This window comes from Bombyx mandarina, chromosome 11 (genome assembly GCF_030267445.1).
Source record: "Bombyx mandarina strain Sakado chromosome 11, ASM3026744v2".
Taxonomy (NCBI): Eukaryota; Metazoa; Arthropoda; class Insecta; order Lepidoptera; family Bombycidae; genus Bombyx; species Bombyx mandarina.
The window spans coordinates 3680613-3705274 of record NC_143218.1 but is presented as its reverse complement, the minus strand read 5'-3'; the positions used below and the strand labels follow the sequence as shown (position 1 = coordinate 3705274).

At 35.9% G+C, this 24662-nt stretch overlaps 2 protein-coding genes across 2 annotated transcripts; one reads left to right on the top strand and one right to left on the bottom strand.

Annotated features, from left to right (window-relative positions):
• Positions 1-237: 237 nt before the first annotated feature.
• On the bottom strand, positions 238-14588 carry LOC114244426 (dynein axonemal light chain 1). The gene is made up of 5 exons (XM_028176236.2): positions 14437-14588; positions 13232-13343; positions 12051-12197; positions 10913-11083; positions 238-474 (listed from the first exon to the last, which is right to left on the bottom strand). The coding sequence occupies exons 1-5, from the start codon at positions 14586-14588 to the stop codon at positions 421-423; spliced, it is 636 nt and encodes a 211-aa protein (XP_028032037.2). The 3' UTR covers positions 238-420.
• Positions 14589-14877: 289 nt separating this feature from the next.
• Positions 14878-24304, top strand: LOC114244421 (uncharacterized). Its single transcript, XM_028176228.2, has 7 exons — positions 14878-15183; positions 15588-15680; positions 16415-16588; positions 18056-18285; positions 19147-19348; positions 21096-21209; positions 21800-24304. Exons 2-7 carry the CDS (start codon positions 15630-15632, stop codon positions 22262-22264), a joined length of 1236 nt encoding a protein of 411 aa, XP_028032029.1. The 5' UTR covers positions 14878-15183; positions 15588-15629; the 3' UTR covers positions 22265-24304.
• The last annotated feature ends 358 nt before the right edge of the window (positions 24305-24662 follow it).

Here is a 24662-nt window from a genome sequence, read left to right as displayed (position 1 = left end):
CGTCTTCAGGTTTGAGCCCCGAGAGCTCACCTACTAGTTAAGGTTACGCTGATATAGCCTCTCAAGGCTCTCAGCTTAGGAAAAAAAAAGCCGATCGTGCCTCTCTATCGCTTGTTCCGCGCTCTCGCTCGCACGCTCGGGCTCGGGCGGAACGTGCCAATTTTTCGTGCGTGTAACCAGCATTCATCCATGTATAAGACGCTATCACGCCAAAAAAATGAATCACAATAAAAATTACATTTACAGCAGCTCCAAATCGTTTTTATTATTTTCATTTTATCATAAACATAATATTTGTGTATCAATAAATCTATAAATCTGCCTTCAGATAAACAAAAAAAAGCCTAGTTTTTGCCTGTGATCATTTATTGAAATGCCGTTTTCATCAACGCACGTGCTTGTAGGTAATAATAACTCCCATTAATCGTTTGGCTCTACACTGACTAAGGTCTCAACAGCGTCTCCACTGTCAGGCTGGAAGCAAATTGAACATATTTAATATAGGTACATACGTCTTCATTTTTGTTCGTAAATAGTGTGTCGGGAATAATGTTAATTTATTTTTCTCTGAAAGGTTATAGTACAAATACAAATAAAGATTAACCTTATAATTTATTTTGTTAACCTTTGAAAGATCTGAAGTCCGTAGTAAGTTCAAAGAATTGTATTACTGATATCTGGGCTCTTAATAATAATAACAACATAGTAAATGACCCCACACTGAAACATGAGTTCCTAATCTTAGTTTTTATAGAACAACGGCTGTCCCGCCCATAGATTATACACTTAATATTTGAGTCCCGCCCTTCAACGCGGAACGCATTGCTGTTTCGAGGCACGATTAATAGCAGACTGGTGGTACCTATCCGAGTTCGCAAGACGCCCGTCCCACCAGTAATAACACAAATTATATTTTTTTGCGGGTTTAATTTTCATCACACAATGTTATTCCTTCACAAACTTTAAATGAATCCGTCAGATGAAGACATTTTGGCGCGAATTAAAGAAGCTAAACTATTTGAATTGTTTTATTTTGTTAGTTTACTGTTCTATGAAGTTGGAACGACTTATGTGTAATAGACTTATTAAAACTGCTTAGTTTGAAAGGACAAGTGTTCGGGAATTACAGTGAAGCTGGAATTAAAATAATAGAAAATTGGGATATAATTCAGAGCGTTTTAACGTGTAACACAGTGATAGGTTTTCGCGGTAAAAAAACTAAAGGTCTATGAAAAAACCACAGAATATATTCAGGCGCCTGAACAATTACAATATTGGTAGTTTTCCAATGACAGCACAAGAGCGCATTATGCGGCACAATGTATAACGTAGTGATTATATACTCTTTGGCACAATGCTCAACGTTGAATGTTCCAACTACAGCAACGCTTCGCACATTCGAGCACTCTCAAAAGTACTGCTCTCGCGTGATACTCGCAATCGATACCGACTCAGTCAGGGGGGTGCAACTCCCATACAAAGGAAAATAACATTCAACTAGCGCCATCTTACTCCTGTGGCGACGTCATTTTTGTAACGTTTAGGCATTAATGATCTAATAAACTCACTAGATGGCAGATATGAGTTCTGACTCAATAAAAAATGCTAGCGTTGGTAGAAATTGGAATTATTTCAGAAACAAAAAAAAATATGTTAGAAACATAAACCGTACTTATCAATATTTTTTATTTTTAATAAAAATCCAACATCTTCTGTTACAATCTTGTGTTACATTAAATGCTATTTTTGTTAGGAAAATAAACAGTATCATGGGAATAAACCGCTACTAAAACCAAATTTTAGAAATATTTTATTTTGGATTGGCAACTTTGTAGTTTTCATAATGGCGTACCTGACGCTTTAATTTTTTAAATCGTTTTTGGATTGGTCTCGGTTTGTGAGCTATTTTACGATTTAGTATCAATTTGGAGCAACTTTTAGTTTGTGAGAATATAAAACGATTAGACATTGAGAAACTCTGTTTTAAATTCTCTTTAGACATAATTTGGCTCCAATACTTTTTTCTTCGTTAGTGTCGTAAGCCTGTGTAACTATTTTAATTTCTTACAGAAAGTTTATTGTTAAAAATCAGTATGCCTCGAAGATCGAAAATGAAATGCTATTTCGGATGCCTTGATAACGGTGAGTTTACACTATTTTCCCGGTATATTATTTGCTAACAGAAATATTATTAATTATATAATTAAATGAATTAGCACCAACTAATGGCCCTTCCTATTTCTGCTGCCAAGCTATCATATATGTTAAGTTTTAATCAAAACAGTCGTTAATAAGTTTCGTACTATCACCCAATCACACCTCAGATAATTGTCTCTTTGCAACTCCGCGTATTATATGCTTATTGTCAAGTGGGCCCGAACTAGTTTTTTGGAATGATCAATTAAAGACTAGCTACTAAAAACTTATATTATCTTAATTTTACGTATTTCAAGGTCCCTTCCATGCATTTCCGAATCCACAAAGTTTGATAATAGAACAAATTGAGAGATTTAATAAATGGAAATCTGTACTAAGTGCAGAATCTCAGGAAAACAGTGAAAAATACATATATAACAACATTCGCCTTTGCAACAGGCATTTTGAAAAGTGCTTCATACTACCATCAAATAGACTTACTAAAAATTCAGTCCCAACATTATTTCTTGGTAAATCGTAATAATTAATATTACACCTTTTATTTATGTAGTAAAACCAAGATTTGTCATTATTTTCTGACACTAAAATACTTCAATAAAAGTAGGTAGTATTGATAGATACAAATATAAATAAAGGGTATGGGATTATTATCATTTATTTAATTACAATTGTAATTATTTTTAGTATATGAGAATGTAAGTGGAAATTTGTTAGAAGTTATAGAGTGTAGATAGAGATTAGTGTAGATGTAATTATAGAATTAAAATATTATAATAATTATTACAACATTATTATTTTTGCTTGTCAATATTTCAGACCAAAATTATGCAGCTCACATCGATATTGATCAGCCACAGTTGTTGAGTGGAATTGTGCCGCCTTCAAGTATGAATAATATGATAAAACTTGAAAGTGTGTCTTACAGAAGTAGGTGCCAATATCTGTCTTTTTTAATAAACTGCTCTAATACTGAACACAAAATTATTCATGCAAAAAACCATAAATATTTGGATAGTTTGTCTAGTATATTTGATTTTGAATATACACTTTTCTTTTCAGCCTTGAAGAAGAGCTCAAATTCTAATTTGACATATTTGAAATTGATGTCACAAGTGAAAGAGTTAAAGGATAAATGTAGAAAGCAAAGAGATGATATTAAAATGGCAAAGAAGCTTTCAAGGACTAAAGTTTTTCTTAAATACATAGATAAATTACCTGAACCCATAAATGTTTTTACAAAGATGCAATTAAAAAATGCATCTAAACCTAGAGGGAGGAGATTTTCTCTAAATGAGAAAATTATGTCACTAACTATTCTAAAGCAGAGTCCGAAGGCATATAATTATTTAAGACAGATGTTTGTTTTACCATCAAAACGAAGCCTTCAGACTTTGCTTAGTTTATTTTCTGTCAAACCGGGTCTGAATCTACACATTTTAAAAGATTTACAATCTGCAGTGAGGTTAATGCCTGACGAGAAAAGAATTGTGAATTTAATGTTTGATGAAATATCACTTTGTCCTGGAGTGACCTATGATCCTGATACAGATGCAGTGATAGGATTTGAGGATATGGGATCTAATAGTAGGAATAAAACTCTGGCTGACCATGCACTTGTTTTTATGATTAAGAGTGTCAAAAGTAAATGCAAACAACCCATTTGTTTTACTTTTTGTAAAAATTCAACAAAAGCTATACACCTAAAAAACCTCATAAAAAATATAGTGCTAGAATTACAAAATATTGGTTTTATTGTTATTACAGTTATTTGCGATCAAGCCAGGACAAATGTCAACGCCCTAAAGAACTTACATCAGGATACAAGGGAGAAATATTTGAAGGAAGGACATGGAGATTACATAGAAAAAGCCATTGAAATTGGCGGCAAAAAAATATTTCCTCTATTTGATCCACCACATTTATTGAAAGGCGTGAGAAATAATTTACTGATCAAAGATGCTTTATTTGTGCAGGATGGTGTCATGAAGCGAGCAAAATGGGATCATATTAGAATGTTGTTGGATGTGGATGATGGTGATGATGAAATTAGATTGGTCAATAAACTGACGGAAGCACATGTTCTTAAAGAAAAGATCCCAAAAATGAAAGTTAAATTTGCTGCACAAATATTCAGTCAAAGAGTCTCATCAGCTATGAGATTCCTTGCAAGTGAGTGTTGTATATGACTTTTTAAATTCAATTTTATTTACGTACAATCAAAAAAAATTTACTAGACGTACTACATATATGTATGATTTAGCTGAAAACTATTTGATTGATAACTAATTGATTATGCTAAGAAAACGTTTTTCTCCTGAATAATTCTTGTCAAAGCATTAAATTGCTGTTACGCTTAACCTCACTTGTAATTATGGTTTTATAATGTAGTGAACACAGAAACAAATTAATCATTTCCGTATTTCTTCTCTTTTCAGAACACAAAATACTTCCTGAGGAGTGTTCACAGACTGCTGACTTCCTTTTAATTTTTGACAAATTATTTGATTCATTTAATGGTCATTCTTATCAAAATTCTCCAAAACAATACAAAAACTGCTTAAAAAGAAATTCTCCTCATTTTAATTTATGGCATGATTTACTGCCTATATTAGAGTCTATTAAATTCGAATCAGTAGTTATAAAAAATAATGTAGTAAATATTAAACACGAATCAATTCCTTCAATCCAAAACTGGATCCATAACATCAAAGTATTTAAAGAATTGTGGCATCATTTAAATCAATACCACAATATCTGCAATTTACTAACTAGAAATTTCAATCAAGATCCATTGGAGAATTTCTTTAGTAGTATTCGAAGTAACGGTTTTAGAAATATTAACCCTAATTGTAGTCAATTTATTAGTGCTTTTAAAACATTGCTCATTAATAATTTTAGTTCACCTCATTCTCTAGGAGCGAATTGTGAGAAAGACAACAATAATCCAATGAAAATCTTTACAAAGTTTTTCAATCAGAAGTCTGATGACATTCCCAAAATTGATTATTCTTTTGATATTGACCACCTGATATTAGTAGTGGGTCAATTAAAAAGTAGCGATTGTTTGATTTATGCTGAATCAAAGAAATATGTATCAGGATATATTATAAAAAAATGTAAATCAAAGATTTTTACTGGATGTACTGCTTGCATGCATGATTTAGCTGAAAACAATTTAGACATTAATTCCTTTATCTACGAGATTGATTACACTAAGAAATCTTTGTTTCATCCCAATCACAATTTCATCAATTTAATGAACAATATTTATTATACAATTGTTGCATGTTTACGTCTTTCTCCCGAATCATCCTTTTTAAAGCATAAAATTGCTGTTGCGCTTAACCTCGCTTGTGATTATAGTTTTATTACGTGTAAGGAACACAAAACCAAATTAATTAATTTTATTAATGATCTTGCAATTAGATTAATAATATATAGCTGGTGTACTGGTGTAAATCGTATTTTGCATGGGAAAATTTCGAAATTTGATAAGAATGACCTGGTTAAAGTACAAGCCTTTGATTATTATAACAAAAAATATAAAAAATAAACGATTTTTTTAAATTAACTTGGTTAATATAATTATAAATTATTTTGATTTCTTTGTGGTAAAATGAAATAGAATACTTTTGCAGAAAAGCATGAAAATCATCACATCATCTCTTCACCGCAGAATGGACAGCAGCGTTTTCTGAGTACTATACAAGAATACTGCAACTACTGACTGGAATATACATGGTTGAGGTAGGGCATATTGTAAAGTCATACCGTTATGTATCCCCATCCTGCCTATTTCTGTCGGGAAGCACTCGTGCTTTCCTGTTTAAATAAAATATAGCCCAATTGATCTCACATCCAAAGTTAGATGATGGCATTCACGTTTTGTTTTCTAGTGTTTGATAACAAAGTTACACCAAGGGGCCTGTGACCACGTTCATCCTTCTACACAATATAAAATAATGTTTTTCTTTTTGTAGACAAAGGTTTGATAATGACAAAATTTTATGAAAAAATTATACGGAGCACATAAAATGTCTGAAACATGAAAATTAAGATTGATGCACTATATTTGAAGCAGAAGGTTATGTAAGTATGATTACATAAACACTCAATTTTTCATGGTCGTATTTTTTCAATATTTTTTACATACTTAAGATACTTTGTTTCTCCTTTTCAGAAGAAGAACTGATTCAGCAAGGAATGTGAACTCACAAGGGATCTTAATTTTTTTTTAAATATGTTTATAATTTATAAATTAATAATTGAAATAGTTCATATGAACTAAATTGATACCAATTTTGTTTTAAAATAGGTTGTTTAGTTCTTATAGTTATAGTATATTACATTTGAATAGTTGTTGTAATTAGTAAGTTAGTAATATATGAAAATCTGATATAAATTTTTGTAAATAACCTTTTGTAAATTCTACGAGAAGATGATTTTAATTAATGGTAATTCAAAAGCATTATCGTGGAATATATTTGCTAAGTCGTGTTTTCTGTATGAGCAGATATAAATGAAAATGCCCAAACATATTACGATTCTTACATTTTCATTCTGTGAAATCAATATGCTTGTGACTGAGTATATTAATAATTTATTAAAACTTAAGTGATAGACAGCGACCCCTATGGCACTGCTAAAGCTTATAAGCACTGGTGACCACTTATCACGAGCCGGGGTGCGTGCTCGTCTGCCGTTGAGGGCAATAAATTTTTTCGAAACCCTTAGATGTAATATTAATGTACATTTAATTTGGATTAAAAGATAAATTTACATTTTATGTTTGCATGTGTATGTTTATAATTCATTTGCATGTAACGAACATCAGTTTCTTTTGTAACAAAATTCAAACTAATGGTTTGCAATGAATGTAATTAACTTTAAGATGATTTTCTTTCAATCTGCTTTTTGTTTCATCTAGTATTACCAAAGCTAAAGCGTCAGAAACGTCAGAATAGAAATAAATTAGAAGACAAATAAAACTATAACTATTGTAATCATATCTAAGATTTCTATAAGCGTCATTAAGTACAAACTATCAATATTTAAGAGTACTCTAAATCATTATTACATTTTTTAAACATTTTTTGTTTTTTTTTTCAAATTATGTAACAAAACGTTTTGTGCAGAACAAAATGTCACATATTATGAACAATTGTGGGTTAATTGTTTCTTAAATGTGTAAATATTTATAAGAATGCTAAGAATAATTTAGTATTCACTTTAGTGTGTGTATTATCTCTACAATGCTAGTTTAAATGAAAATTATTGTATGACGAAGCATAGGTAGTGTTTATAGATGTAAGATTTTCGTACAAGGTCATGATCTGTCACGATCAACTTTAAGCAAGAACTGCTATCATTGTGAAACAAATTTATTAATTTTAATTCAAATTGTCTACTATGTTTGTAATGGAAAGCTGACATGTTTATATTTCGCACGAATGACTTAATTGAGATGGAATGATTTGATTATCTAGACTTATTTAACTTTTAGATAACTTTCGATTTAATGTTATTAAGTACTCTAGTAGGATTAATCTAGAGGAGTTATTGTTATTCGAAATTTTATACAATTGTACGTTCATACTATCTTTTAACAGTAAATTGTTTGTAATATAGGGAAATTAAATAGCTTACAGAGAATTACAGCTTTTTATTTTAAAAAACTGTTTTCTCTCTGTATGAAAAGGTCTTATCGATTAGAATGCTGAACACAATCAAACGTTCTTTAATATTTCATAAGTACTACCGGGAATTTCAGCGATTCTAAACGATAAGATTTTTTCATAAAGAGAGTTAATTATAAAAAATATTAAAATTACTAAAAAAGCCACCTGGTGGGGGGTAGGGAGACTAATAATCGACAGCAGCGACGCCTGCTGTCCTGGGCTCTAACTAAAGCAAAAATAAAAATGAGAGTTGCGCATCTATCTCAAATATAATAAGTGTATAATCTATGGACTCAGTGACAGAAAATTGACAAGTGTCAAGTATATTGTCGTCGTGGCCTAAAGGATAAGACGTCCAGTGCATTCGTATGTAGCGATGCACCGGTGTTCGAATCCCGCAGGCGGGTACCAATTTTTCTAATGAAATACGTACTCAACAAATGTTCACGATTGACTTCCACGGTGAAGGAATAACATCGTGTAATAAAAACCAAACCCGCAAAATTGTAATTTGCGTAATCACTGGTGGTAGGATCTCTTGTGAGTCCGCACGGGTAGGTACCACCACCCCGCCTATTTCCGCCGTGAAGCAGTAATGCGTTTCGGTTCGAAGGGTGGGGTAGCCGTTGTAACTATACTGAGACCTTAGAACTTATATCTCGAGGTGGGTGGCGCATTTACGTTGTAGATGTCTATGGGCTCCAGTAACCACTTAACACCAGGTGGACTGTGAGCTCGTCCATCCATCTAAGCAATAAAAATAAAAAATAAAGTGTTTTTTCTTTAAGTTGGCATTGATCGAAATTTTGTTTATATTATCGTTAGTAATATTATTTAATGTTGAAAAAAATTGTAAGACTTTCGTTTCGTCGTAGTTTGTTAGAAATAATCAATGTTAATTAAAACTGTGCTAACTTAGCGCACTCTGCTGATGCATTTGATAACTAATTCACGTTCCAATTAAGCTTCAGCATAATTCGGCATTGTGCGTCACTGAGTCGCATTATGCTCTGTAATTGGAAAACTATAATAACCGGCAAACTTCTTGAGCATTTGTTGACGTAGTGGGGGTAAGTTTGCGCATGGTACACTCACGTGCAAAAACATTACTTACTCTGCGTCATAATGCTATTAAATTATTAAAATCAACATATGTATTTATTTACATATTTATTAGAACATCAACAAAACATATAGGTTAATAATTGTAATAATTTAATCTTGGGGTAAAATAGATATTCCTTCTATTAAGTCAAAACTAGAGCTGTTGCCAGGTCTTGGTTCAGTTGAAGCGAAGCTGGTATTTGTATATTTTTTTTCGTTATCATTATCTTGACCATCATCATCATCATCACTGTTTTCATCACCCGAGTCGCTATCATCGTGATGAGTCGACATAGGGCTCATCGGCGTAGTTTACAATTCGGTCGATTCGGTCTTCTTTTTTGTCTATAATTAATTATTTTTTGAAGATATTCGATTCGTAGTAATCGAATGTTACTTTTTTCATTTACCAGCTTCCGATTATTTTCTGTTCTTTTCTTCCATCTGAAGCCTAGCTCTTTCATAATTCGTCGTAAGCTTCATTCCGAGCCATTAAAATTTATATCTTCTTTAAATTTTTCGAAGCCTTTCTACGGTACGGAGTTTCGGTGCTTGTTATGTAGTTATTATGATTACATCTTTTTATTACAGATTGAACGAAACTATCCATTCCGGTAACTTTCTTCTTCCCTGATCTTTTCTTACCCGGAGTCCGAAACACGGCGAGCAAGCCAGAGCCTTTAGCTTCGTTAATAATGCACCTAACAGTACTCACGGATGTTTTTGTTGCTTCCGAAGTCTGTTTTACTTTTTCCCATATCATTCTTCCCCTGTTTTATAATGAAGCAATATACGTCGTACACAATTTTTCTACCCTTTCTTTTGAATACTACACCAGTTTGTCGCGGCATAGTGTATTTTTTATAAAAAATCAACAAACACTCAACAAATAGCAATGGCAACAAAGTCAACAAGCAATTATAACAAATAACTTAACGATTAATAACGATAGACTTTCCACTGTACGCAAGCGTACTTTTGGGAGCAAGCGGAATGAGGGCGCGGTGCGGGACGCAAGGCTCGACTGATCTACCAATAACGCGCTCAATACGATTTCCCCTGCCGTTGCGCCTCACCCTCACCACCAAAGTGATCTAAAATTCGGTTCTGCGCAGTCAAGGTCATTTGCTCAAGAAGTTTGCCGATTACTATACCATTGTTTAATTTTTTTCTTTTTTTAATTATGGTAATTGGCATATTCTGTTACATGATAAAACATATGAAGCGAAATGAAATGAAGACGATTAATTGTCGATTGGGATGACAGTAAATGACACGAGATGAAATTGAATGAAATAAAGACTAAGAAAAATTGTGGTTATTTACTGAGAGTTCAGTGTATTTTTTGGAAGAACCCGAGAAAACACGTTCTGTGGTTTCATTTTCCCACACGTGCACTTTCAGATATGTTTTTTTTCTTTCTATCTAATCTTGCTAGCTTATGGGGCTATTTCAAACACGCACGGCTAATTAGGTGAGCTTACGGGGTTCAGCCTGAGAGAACTTGCTCACAGTAGCTCTGGGTTAAGGGAAGTGTTTTCCCTGAATCTACTACTGGATCGTAATCGCGACCCATTGAGTAGATCAGGCGTAACCGTGCGAGTAGGTGATTCCACGGGGCTTAAACCTGACGTTGTTGCTAATACGAACCCTAGCAAGAGCCGTGGCTTCGCAGAATTTACCACCGGATCGGAAACGCGACCCACTGAGAAAATCTCCGAGGCTGGGGGCTGTGTCTGTTAGTTAATTTACTCGCCGAGCTCTTCGTCGCAAGCGACGGGTTCGATGAGAACGATGACCGGGAGATCAGGCGAGAAATTCAGTGGGTTAAACAGATTCTGAATAATTATTAATTGACCACTGTTATTGCACGTTTAAGTCCGAAGAAACACTAACAAATCAAACAATTCACACAATTCGCTCCTCAGGTTCCGGTCCAAAAGTTTGTAGGGAAATTTGTAGATTTTTTTTACCTGCATATTAGCGACTGTTAGAGGCGGGTCGTCCTCCCTTAGAACTGTTTCACCGTCCAGTTTTTTCAAGTTAGGTAGACGTCGGGCGGCTTCAGACCTCCACGTGTCTAGTTCACACGCGTCGTATAGAGGATTGCCGACAAACAGCAGGTCATCTAGATTCGGTAAGTCCTGTCAGAGTTACATTTTAATCAACAACAAAATCAAATAGAATGTCGTTAAGAATTAACTAAAAATTAAACGAACAGTTTTTGCAATGATAGCTTCTTACGGGAAGGTAGACCGCTTCGTTACGTAAAGCGTTACGGCGCCAGTCTGTCTGGCGTCTCTTTCTCTCACGCACACGGCAACGGTACTGAGAAAGCATGTAAATCTCAACTATACCTTTTTTAATTTATGTTATAATTTTCATTACATTATCATATTAAATATACATAAAATTTAAGTAATAACAGCTTTTCTCAAAGTAAACAATTTCAATAATAAATAGTTCAACTTAGATTAGTTTAAGTTATCACTTCTGTCGGGCGTCCTGAAACGCATTACTGCTTCGCGGCAGAAATAGGCAGGGCGGTGGTACCTACCCGTGCGGACTCACAAGACGTCCTACCACCAGTAATTGCATTTATACAAGTTCTGAGCAACAACATTTATGTAGTCAATCTACCGCGCAATATCACACGCTCTTAGGAAGATCTGTCCATTGTCGTTTTTCCGAAACGCGTGATGGCAACACAACCCGTAATCATTATCTCAGACTATCGTCTTCACAACGTTTATTCTTCGTCTCTTTTTACACATCATTACGGATCCTTCCGATACATTAACGGTGCTTTTAGATACCTCAAGCATCGGTCACCGTCCTCGCCGAACCCGTCGCTTGCGACGAAGGGCTCGACGGGAAAATTAACCCATAGACACAGCCCACTGAGTTTCTCGGCGGATCTTCCCAGCGGGTTACGTTTCCGATCCGGTGGTAGATTCTGCAAAGCACTGCTCTTGCTATGGCCAGTGTTAGCAACACTCCCAGTTTGAGCCCCATAAGCTCACCTACTAGTTAAGGCTACGCTGACGCGGTCTCTTAAGACCATCAGCTTAGGTAGAAAAAAAAAAGTCTCTCGCCACCGCGAACACAGACCTGTAGCTTATTGAATTCACTCCACTCTTTTACCAAATTGTTGCTCATATATAACACTCTCAGGTTCCTCAAAACGTGAACGCCCTTTAGTTTCTCTATTAGATTGTAAGAGACCCATAACTCTTCTAAGGTGTCTCCGAGTGATTCCTGGAAGATTGTGTAATAAATAAACTAAAAGCACACAATGACGTAATTGTTAATTTTTAATTGGCATTTTAGGCAAACGAGCCTATGATTAAATTTGTGGTCGGTCCCCTTAGCTCATCGTCGTCAGCAATGCCAGGGGTAAAGCCAAGTCGCTGTGTACCGTTATCTAAAAAAGGACATGTCATATTATAATGGAGGGGAGTAAATTCTAGAGCCGGATGGTACGTGATTGAAAGAACCTTGGAATGGCATTGTCGATGAACGTAGCGGTTATAGGTAGTACGGATGAGCTCTGTTCTGGTGGAAGGCGGGATGATGGTAAATACGAGACGACGTAATCATCTTGAACATTCCCTCGGAGCGCACGCCGTGGTAAAGGACCCAAACGATTAGTGAGAAAGGGATTAACGGCGATGCCAACGAACCCCTTTCGATACAACATGCTTAGGATGATGGCGGCTTTGCGTTGCCCTATCGCCCGAATCGGAAATATAAATTGAGGTCGCCGCGAAAATGGGGTTATCGTGTCGCGCCATTTCATCAAAGAAGCTCTATAGTACAATGGCTCTCGCGTCGTTTAAGTTGGCTCGCCGGTTCTTCTCAGCGTGTCGCGATTCCGATCCGGTAGTAGGTTCGTTCGCGAAGCAGTTGGTCTTGAGTTGTTAGGTCTCCTTCGGAGGCGCTCGGGTAGCTGTTAACAAACCCCACCCCTCCTGGCTGAGCCTTTGCTCGCCCACCTGACCTGGTGAAACTGAAAAGGCCTCCGGCCCACCATTGAACTTTCAATCATAAAAAAAAGTTTAAGGCGAAGGTGGGTTGCCTGTTGAATGCTGTTTTCAAGTACCCCCTCTTTACAGTGTCGGACTATCTTCATAACATCATCAAAGTGTACTTACTGCCCCTCCACCTGCCTAAGAATGAGAAGCTTTTCTACGTCATGGAGATCGCATGATATGTCCAAAAAAACTCAGGATTCGATCTTGACCACACTAAATAAAGACTAAGAATTATCACACAAAACCTCTAATGCTTACCATACCGGCGAAAGATTTGATATAATTTCGCCCAAGTGAAAGAATTCGGAGCTTTTTTAAGCTATTCAATCCCGTTACCTTTTCTATCATGTTCGTGGATAAGCTGAGTTTTCTGTCGAAAAAAAAAGCTTATTAAAACTCCTTCCTAACGTATGGAATCATCGGAACTACTTGGGAACTATTTGGCGGGAACGAAGCTCTATGAATTTAATTTAATCTAAAAGTGTATGTATTAAGGGTGGCTAATTAACTGTTTAGCATTTTTGAGAATGCACAAATGTGTGGAAATTAAACAAATCGCTGGATTTCAACTTCTTGGGCTCTTGCGAATTGGCCACTGAAAAAATCACATTATATAACTCAAATTTTACTGAACCTTTATTTCATCGCATCTTGTTTCGTCCCAACTCTTTAAAGTCTCAAATTAAGCAACTTAATCACATTTAGTTTCATTTCATTTATCGTTTATAAGTACAACAGAAGAAATAAGATTTGGCTCAAAGGTCTCGTTACCAGGCCATAATATCTTAATTGTTTTTTTTTGCAAAATATTCGTTTTTTGGATTTATTTGCGTTACCATTTTATCTTCTTAGCTTGTGATGTGTACTGTGTGCCTAATAAATAAAATAAATAATTCTATGAATTTTGAAAAAAAAAATGTCAACTATAAGTTTAAGTAAAATTCCAATATTGGGGTGGATCGGTGCCCAGGAGCGCCATTAAGTTTAAAACCAGTCCTTAAAGTCTCTAAAGTAACAAAAAAAAGTCAAACCAGAAATAATAATTGAAGTAGAAATTTCTAATACTTTGTGCAGGTATGTAACACAGATGTCTTATAGCAAACTATGTCTTGGGAAGAGACGCTGGCAAAGCGATCAAGTGGCCAATGCCATTAAACACTTTTTTGTAAGAATAAATTACACAGTCCAGAAAAATTACTTCAGTTTTTTTTTTATAATTAAGCCGCAGGCTCCCAGATACCGTCGGAATAAAATGTCTTAAGGTACCAGGTTCAAGATCCTGCAGTAGGCCCTAGCAACGCTGGTTGGATGTGGATAAGGCGGATATGGAGAAGAATAACCTCACCCAGAAGGATGCTGAAGACCGGGAAATATGCAGGAGCTTAAAGTAAAAAAGTGGACCTTGGCACTAGACCGGGAAAACGCTGGGAAAAAGAAAAAGCACTTTATTTTAATAAACTTACTCGCAATTAACTAAAGAAGCTAATGAATTATCCATTTTTTCGATTGGCGGCCATTGAAATATTAAATTCACTTCTGTGGCTGTTGCGGCGTGTAGGCCAGTTTTTTCTTCCCATTTTTTTATTGCTTCTTTAATTGTCGTAGCTTTCGCCATAGTTAAATAAAATGTGAATTAAATGAGTCAGAGAACGTTATTAGGCTGACCTATCGTCATGACGATGAAATGCGAAATTAAATCGATCAGCCATGGCTATTTTAATATCGATCTAATCAAATATATAGAAAAAAGTATTTGCATTTGTAAAAAGTTACTGATTAAATGAAATTTTTAATCACAAAATGTTAACTTTGTCTTTTTTAAACATAAGAAGTGTTAATTGCCATTGAAATTAATCGATATCAGTAAATTTTGTAGCGTTTAAAGGAACGTCGTCACCTGAACCATAGACAATTACAAATCGACCAAGCGGCAAGCGTTATTGAAGATTGGTGAATCACGAAATGGCGACCATTTCGGAGTTATTGCGTAGAAACTAGAAGCTATTTCTCTTTTATTCTGCTACATTTCGTGTGTTTGTAGATATCATTTGATAAGTTTAACGTAAAAAGCATTAAACTAATAATTTTGAAATCGCGCCATAATTTACTTTTTTCATTTGACTTTTTTTATTTCGCCCTCTTTTTTTTTAATTAAAAAAAAACAAACGCCAAAGGAAATTCATTTTTGAACTTATAGGCGAAAACTAAAGGTAATTGTTGTTGTTTACATTCTTTTCTTCTGTTATTGTTTTATCTATCTAAAACTAGCAATATTATGTAAGCAAAACTTACAAATTTCGTAAAGGCACCTAAAACATAAAATCCATAAACTTTTAATTTTTTTCCTAACACCAATGCATAACCTTAATTTTTTCTAAAAAAAAAGTTTATTTGACAATTTTCGGTTCCCGCTAAGAAAATTTCGATTTGAATCCAATTTATTGTATTTAAATATGTATATTGTATATGTATTATTTATTCCTAACACTATGCATGGATTCGATTTGGATAGTTTCTCTTAAAGTCATACAAAATCAATCTTAAAGATTAATGATGGTGCTATGTTACGGCGCCAAAGTAATTTGACGAGAAATAATTTGCAACAAATTTTCAGTGAACACATACTGTTAAATACCAGGATAATTCCGCTACAATTATGGCAGATGAGGAGAGATTTGTTAATGTCGTGCCGTATAGTAAAATAAAGGTAAGGCTAAGTAACATAAGCTTAAGTACTAACTAATTTATGAACGAATGTGGTACCTACATGTAATAAAGTTTGTAAAGATCCAAGATCCCGCGTTAGGCCCAAGAAACGCTGCTTGGATCTGATAAACGCAGATATGGAGGAGAATAACCTCACCCAGAAGGGAGTCGAACGAAGGTGGAGGAGCTTAAGTAGGAAAGTGAACCCAGGATAGCGCTGGGAACAAGAAGATAAAGAATAAAGCTTTTAAAGATCAATAAATTCCAACGCTGTGCTCTTACGAAAATTTCACCAAACACACTGCTCATCCGGAGACATCATTTAAAGTCTGAATTAAAATGGTGCAAGAGTAATCCTACTCTTCAAATTGAAATGCAAAATCTTATATTGGCTGGACAGATGCCCACCACTAATATTTAAGATTAGAAATTCTGGGGTTAATAATAAGAGGCTGGGCTTATAGTGTATTTACAAAAAATTCAGATTCTTTAAACTAGAAGTCGGATCTCTAATTGTAATAAGAAAATCATACCTAGAAAATCTCATGTGTATACCTCAGAAATGTGAATAAATTCACCCCACTCATTACGGTTGTAGTGAATACTTATGTTAACACTTACACCCTTAAGAAGTCATTTCTATTATCCAGATATCCACTTTTATTGTTGCCATCTCACTCATAAGGAACTTAATACATAATTTCCGTTGCATACATAACTTGGTTGTTTCCACAGCAAGAAATAATTGTAAATGATGAAGATGATGTGGTCAATTGTCGCCTATGCGGAAAAGGTTTTGTAAGTCAAATAGCACTGACAAACCACGCTCGAATGGAGCACATAGATTCTTACGCAACTGGTGATCCAAGTATTTGGACGGAAACAAAGATATTTATCAACAATGAGAAGGTGAGTTGTGTGGCAAGAGCTAAATAAAATTAAATGATTGTGATGATGGCTTATGATGATGGATGATTTAAATTCTTATAAACATATTTGTTATAGATGTTAAAGGTTTGTGTTATACTTTTTCTATTTCATCATCATCATCATCATCAGTCTTTCCTATTACCCTCTGCTGGGATGTTGGGCTTGAATCAAATCCTTCCATCTACATCGGTCTTAGGCAGTCTGTTCCACCTCCTCCCATGTCATGTCCAAGACACCTATCTATTCTATCTCATAGGTGAACTAAAATGCTACTAAGCATTGGGAGAGATTAAACATAAGAATCTGTTGCCTCTTCATCGAGCCACATTTAAATATGTCAAATATCACTAAAACTCAAATTTAAAAAAGTAATCCAAGTGATACATTTTGTTTTATATTAATTCAGGTGAATAACTAATCTGAGCCCATTTTTTATTAAACACAAAGCAATTTGCACCATACAAACTGAAAATATGATTCAATTCTTCAGACTGTCAGAATAGAACATGTAGTTGTACCATATCTTTGCAATAAGTTCTAAAAATCCAATAGCTTTTAATAATATTATGTTACTAGTCCGTTATTATGGTCACGATAGTTCGCAGATAATTGTAATCATTAAACAGAGATATCGTGAAATTGTTCTCATTTCTCAGTTTCACAAAACTGAGTTCTTTGCATAAGTGAAATTCTAAGTAAAGTTAGATTTTATTAGAAAATTAACTTTTTTTTTTATTGCCCTTGTAGGAAGACGAGCATACGGCCCACCTGATGGTGAGTGGTTACCGTCGCCCATGGACTTCAGCAATGCCAGGGGCAGAGCCAAGACGCTGCCTACCGCTTAATACTCTCCACAAGCCTCTTTTAAAAAAGGACATGTCATAGCACTCGGAAAACACCGTGGAGGGGAGCTCATTCCATAGCCGGATGGTACGTGGCAAAAAAGATCTCTGGAAACGCACTGTGGATGACCGCAGTGGCTTCAGGTAGTATGGATGAACTCTACTCCGGTGGCGGGCGGTGCGATGGTAAAAACGAGATGCCGATATCATCTCGAACAATTCCTCAGAGCACTCCCCATGGAACATACGGTACAAAATACAGAGGGATCCGAAGTCCCTCCGCAGACCCAGAGGTTCCAAACGATTCGTGAGAATGGGATTATCGACAATCCGAACGGCCCTCTTCTGTATGGAGTCAAATGGAAGAAGCTGGTATTTGGGAGACCCGGCCCACAGATGGGAGCAGTACTCCACGCGAGGCCGGACTTGTGCTTTATAGAGCAAAAGCCTTTGTCCAGGCGTGAAGTACCGCTTCGCTCTGTTTAGGACTCCCAGCATTTTGGACGTCAACTTGGCTTTACAATTACAATCAGAGCTATCTTGTTTGGTCTGGTGACGAGATAAATTGAGCTGAGTACATCTAAACGTTAACAAATATTTTTAGCCCATACCGAATGGGAAGATGAAAATTGACGAGGACCTTGTTAAAATTAAAACCGAAGAAGTTATATCCTCGTTAGAGCCGACCAACATAATGGACCTGGCCTCTAAAGACGTCAGCTACATAATCCTGAAGGCTGACGGAACTCAACCCAAGAAGAAGAAACCTGAAGCCAAGAGTGAGAAAGTGCAGAAGATAGCATCAAGGAGAAACAGAGAAACGAAAGTTATTACGTAAGTACAATGTTATTGTTAAACTGGCATATTTTGTTTAGAAATTAAGAAATTATAACCCACTGAGCTTTTCGCCGGATCTGCTCAGTGGGTCGCGTTTCCGATCCGGTGGTAGATTCTGCGAAGCACTGCTCTTGCTGGGTAGGTAGTGTTAGCAACGTCTTCAAGTTAGAGCCCCTTAAGGTTACCTACCCGTCTCAGTGATTAGATAGGTCAAAAAAGAAATTAAATAAAAAATAAGAGCTTAGATGTTCTTGTAACACTGAAACGCCAAGAAGAATCGAAATGAACGAAGATGCTGTCTTTTTATTTTATTTATATTGTTGTTATCAGAGTGAGAAGAAGTAAATAATAGTGCAGAATATTTTAAATGAACTTTAAACTAAAAGGATAAATATTTTTGTGTGCTTAACTTGACATGAAAATTGCTCTTTGTAAATTGCCATCGCAGGCATAAGATGCAATAAGGCCCACCTGATCATCAGTAGTCACTGTCACCAATATCAGGGGCATAATTAAACCAGTTGTAGGCAGCAGCTTGGCTCTGCCCTCGGCATTGCTGCAGTCCGTGGGCGACGGTAACCACCCACCATCAGGCGGGTCGTATGCTCGTCTGCCTACAAGGGCGATAAAAAAATACCTACTGTTTGGGTAAACTAAGAAATCTGACTGTGCTAGAGTGTTTATTTAATCTCTAAAATGACTTAATAAAAAATCTATTTAAAAAATTTAGTTAATACACATACAGTGGGATATAAAATAGTCTCTAGTAGATATAAAGTAGGCTCCTGAATAATTATTAATGTCGTAAAAGTACATGCCGATTAAACTGATCCAATAATGTAATCAAACCATTTGCAGAGGCCCATTTGAATGTCTTCAGCCGTCTACATGTCAGCAGCTGACCGGTGGCGATGGTCTCTGTCATCAGATCTTCTTCTCATGTTGCGAATACTCTCTGCACCACCGAGACGAGCACACTAAGAGGCGGAAAGGAATTCGCTGTCAAGTCTGCGAGAAACCAATGTCTGTCGATGCTGTACAGTTTCCTTTCAACTGTGAGGTAAGTAACAGTGATATCTCATCCAAGTCGGTTTGTGTAGAAGAGTTTCTTCTTTTTCTCCACCTTATCTCCCTAGGTGGGGTTGGCACGGCTACTTTTTCTCTTTCATTCTCTCCTATCAGCCGCCATTTGAACACTCACTCCTCTCTCTCTCTCTCTGATATCATCATTCGCACACTCCATCCATGACTTCTTCGGTCGACCTCTTCCCCCTCTACCTTGCACTACCATTCCCATACATCTCACAGTCACATGCATCTCCTCTCTACGGATCACATGTCTATACCACGCTAACTGTCCGCTCTTTGATTTGTTAATTACTGGGGCTACTATCACACTTCCTCTGCTATACTCATTCCTTATCTTGTCCATTCTTGTCACTCCACACATCCATCTCGACATTCGCATCTCTCGCATAGTGTAGAAGAGTTTGATTTTTATATTTTTCCATCAATCTTTTGATCCAAACAACCCCCTGATGTGATAGTGATAACAACTTCAATGTTTGAGTAATTGCTTATTGATAAGCCTATAGTAATTGATCGGTGTTTATATGATACAAATGATATGATGCAAGTATGCAATGCCTTGCTGATGGTTGGACACGAGCTGACTCGAAAATCATGTAAAATGCATCCGTATGCAATACAATGTGCGCGAGGGCCCGTACAATCTAAGAATTGTAACACCTTCGTGGCCTATGTCATAAAACCTGGATCAAATTAAAGAAAAAGTTCTTAAAATATTCTGTGTCTACTGTGGAACTGTAAGCTGATTGATGGATACAGAGAATTCTTATTCTTCATGCTCTTGTCCCACTATCTAAGGTCGGCGCAGCATGTCCCCTTAGCCCCTATTTCCATTGAGGTCTATCATCATACATCATACTCAAACCCATCTCTAGCATTTTCTCTGTTGCACAGTCCTTCCACGTCTTTATGACGCCCCCTTCTAACGTTTCCCGCTACTTTTTTATATATAATGATATTTTCTAGAATTCTAATATTCTAGAATGATTGAATAATAACAGACTTAATTGCATATCTTGTAATATACTAAGAAAACAATATTTAAAGGCCCTTTAATCGCAAATTGGCAAAGAATATATATTTTTTAAACTTATACAATATACGTTTTAAAGATTTTAAATACTTAAAAGTTTTTCTTTACATAATTATATAGATGGATAGATATTGTTAAGCGCTGGGGTTCGGATATGAATAAAAATTCTACCGAATTACAAGTTAACAACATTATATTCAACACTTAGTTTTTTTTTTTTTTTTTTATTGCTTAGGTGTGTGGACGTGCTCACAGCCCACTTGGAGTTAAGTGGTTACTGGAGCCCTATAGACATCTACAGCGTAAATGCGCCACACACCTTAAGATTTAAGTTCTAAGAATACTTAAAACAAATCACAAACACTTTAAAATTCTCAATTCGCTTCTTCCGCTTCGCTTCAGATGATCCGTTCGCTGTTTCGCTTCGAGTAGTACTGATTACTAACTGACTGCGTGCCATCTCCGCAACGTTTTTATAGCCGATACCACATCCCTAGAATTATCGAGAATATTCCACACATCTCTAGTATTGTGTTTCCGCTATTTTACAATAGATGGCGTGGCACTTTTCGAGCGTTCTAGGTGCTACTAGATCCTTCGATATTCGTCCGACTATTCGGCAATAGATGAAGTCTTACCGGCGTAACAATATAGATGGGATATATGTTGTTTTTTTTATTTTTAGACATGCGGCGAAGGCTTCCACGATGAGAACGAATATATAACTCACACTGCTATAGGGCACGTGAAACTGAAGCCGTTTGAATGTAACATATGTCATAAAAGATTCACTCAACAGGTAATTTTAATTGTTTTTAATAAACTACAGTAATAGTAGAAGGTCTTTATTTGCTTGGTTCATGTTCCGTGAATACGCCGCGAATACAGAAACCGAATGAAACCGTGGAATGGTAATTTACATATATGCGACGATTATAGGGGATACGTTCCGTACGTGACAAAACAATAACATACTTTAAGCATAGTTGTAATAAGGTCTGTTTTACGTTTTATATTAGTCCATTCGACGACGCGTCTACAATGTTATATCCTTTGGTTGGATAAAGATAAAAAGGCCTTTATTAACAACCTTAAATCATATTTAGGTATATACTATTAATGTAATTCTTTTTCAACATTTGACATCGGCAAAGATTGTTTTGCTTTCGCATAGGTCTCCTTCAATTCGGCTGGTTACCTAAGTACATATTGGAATACTCTTTTAAGAATGTACGTGTGCCCATATATCGGTTAGATCCGCGCATATAGAAATCTTTAGCTACGAATAGTGAAAACGCGAATAAGGTGCTTATATGGTATATAATAAATAGTACCATTTTCAATTCGACCACATATTATGAAACTGTAATTAATTGTTTTTTTTTTCAGGGTGGCCTCATGCAACACATGAGGATGCATACAGGTGACCGTCCCTACCCGTGCAATTACTGCCCGAAGTCCTTCACCCAAAAGTCCGGACTGGACCAGCACCTCCGGATTCACACTAAAGTGAAGCCATATCGCTGCGTCATCTGCTCGAAGACGTTCTGCCAATCGGTCCACTTGAAGCAACACATGAGAACGCACACAAACGTGGCCCCGTTCCAATGTGGCATCTGCGAGAAACGCTACAAGCAGAGCAGCCATTTAAATTATCACCTGAAGAACCACAATCCGGCTAATTTGACAGAGGAACAACGTGCTAAGTACGCTGAGCTCATCGGACTGATAAGCAAGGAAGTTGTCGAAGTCCAAATCGATTCAAACGAACAGATATTGCCCTATGATAATTCTAACATGGTCACTGACGAGCAATTCGTGCAAACTTGGGCGGAGCAGAATTGTCAGAGTTGAGTGTGAATTTAGTGTGCTAATTGTGAATATATAGGAACTATCTGTATATAGGCATGAGTTTGGACATCCATCTTTAGAAAGTGTACATTTTTTATGCTAACATAATACAGATAAAAAAAAATCCTACTTAAGCTGTTTGCCTCTCAAGGCTATTACAGCTTCTCCTTGACGTGTAGGTGAGCTCACGGGGCTCAAACCGGAGTGTTGCTAATACTGACCCTAACGACAGCAGTGCTTCGCAGAATCTACCACCGGATTGGAAACGCGACCCATTGAGAAGGTCCGGCGAGAAACTTAGTGGGCTGTGTCTATGGGTTAGACAGATATTAGTCCTCAAAGTGTCAATATTGTTGGGGCATGTGAGTTTTACAAACGGACCAGAAATAATGTAAACAGATTTTGTCTGCTCCTCTTATTGTACTCTCTGTCTGTCATGATCTTGCCGATATATCAGGAGCTCATTTAAATGGAAAATAGTAGTAGGATCTCTAAACGAATATAATAGAGATATTATGTGAAAAAGGTTTTAAAGTTAGATTTCTTAATGTGAATCATCTAAGTGTAATTATCTAAGAAGCCCACGAATGGACAAACAATGTCAGAGATCGATCTGTGTAGACTTAGATTTCGTGAGAATTTGCAATTCGGTTGAGTGTAATGATAATTTTTAAAAATAATGCAATTTTAGTGTTTACGGTATGTAAGTAATAGGAAAAGTTTGTGTACTAGCTCGTGAGAAATCTTTCTATTAATTTTTTATCACTAGGATGGATAGACGAGTTCACCTAATGTTAAGTGGTTACCGGAGCCCAGAGACATCAACCATGCTAATGCACAGTCCATCTTGAGACATAAGTTCTAAGTCTCAGTTTATATAGCACTATGGCTGCTCCAGTGTTCAGAATGAAACTGCTATAGGCAGGAACAGGCAAGAAGGTGGTACCTACCCTTGCCAGATCACAAAACACCCATCCACCAATGAATCCTTGTCTATTTCTGTTCTTTAGATCCATTCTGAAACATTCCAATAGTAAGTGTGATCGCAGTATGGCTCCATTGGTCTCAATAGTGTCGGTGGGAAGAGATTGTTTACTAGACCGACTATGCACATATGAAATTCAACAAAAAATGTACTCAATCTATATACACTATTGTATTTATGGGCTGTTAGTTTGTTTATTGAATAAATCTTTATATATATAATTCTACTGTACGAATGTGTAAGTCACTGAACTCCTCTTAAACGACTGGATTTATTTGAATGAATTTTTTTGTATGCGTTTGTGTGGCGCCCTGGATGGTTTAGATTCACAAATGAGCCCGGCAGATGGCGCTGTTGATGGTATCTAGGTTATTTATCTATACTGCAACTAAACGGCTGGAACGACTTGAATGAGTTTTTGTGTATGCATTCATAGGACGTATATGTATATATATTTTTTATTGCTTAGGTGGGTGGACGAGCTCACAGCCCACCTGGTGTTAAGTGGTTACTGGAGCCCATAGACATCTACAACGTAGACGCGCCACCCACCTTGAGATACAAGTTCTAAAGTCTCAGTATAGTTACAACGGCTACCCCACCCTTCAAACCGAAACGCATTACTGCTTCACGGCAGAAATAGGCTGGGGTGGTGGTGCCTACCCTTGCGGACTCACAAGACGTCATATCTCCAATAAATTGATTATATTTAGTGTTGTCAAATTTAAATTATTGTTAGCAAAAGTAGGTAACGATTGTTTGATCACATAGATTTTAATGTAATAGAATATTTTGTTTATGGTTGTTTTTTTAATATAGTGCCGTTGAATTTCTTTTTAAACTTGCTACAAGCTAAAAAGATGCAATGTAATTATAAATAAGTCTTGTAATTTTTTTTTTTTTTTAAGTATTAAAAAATGCATACCGTAATTAATTTATATACATACTTAAATAATTAAGTCGTATTAAAATGTCATGTTTGTCTTCTCTGAATGTACAGCTTAGTGTTATATTTAAGATTTGGTTTAAAAAAATACAGATCTTTTTTTAACACTTAACTGAAGTTGTTTTAATTACTTTTTAACACGGAATAGATAAATAAGGTTGGAAAGGCCTTTGCTCTAATTTAGTATTAGAACCAGTGTCGCCGCTTCATCCCCACTATTTTAATTTCTACACATACACATACTGTGATTACAAGTATTTCGCACACAACAAAAACACCCACACATAAATCTCAGGACAGATATTCGTTCGCAAACTAGCACAAAACACCCGTAGGCATACACACACACACGCAAAAAGGCAATAAAAATGTTCATACACGCTAGTGCTTGATAAAATCGATATTCTTTATCGATAAATTATCTGATGAATGAATGGAGAAAATGAAACATGAAATAAATATTGAAAAAA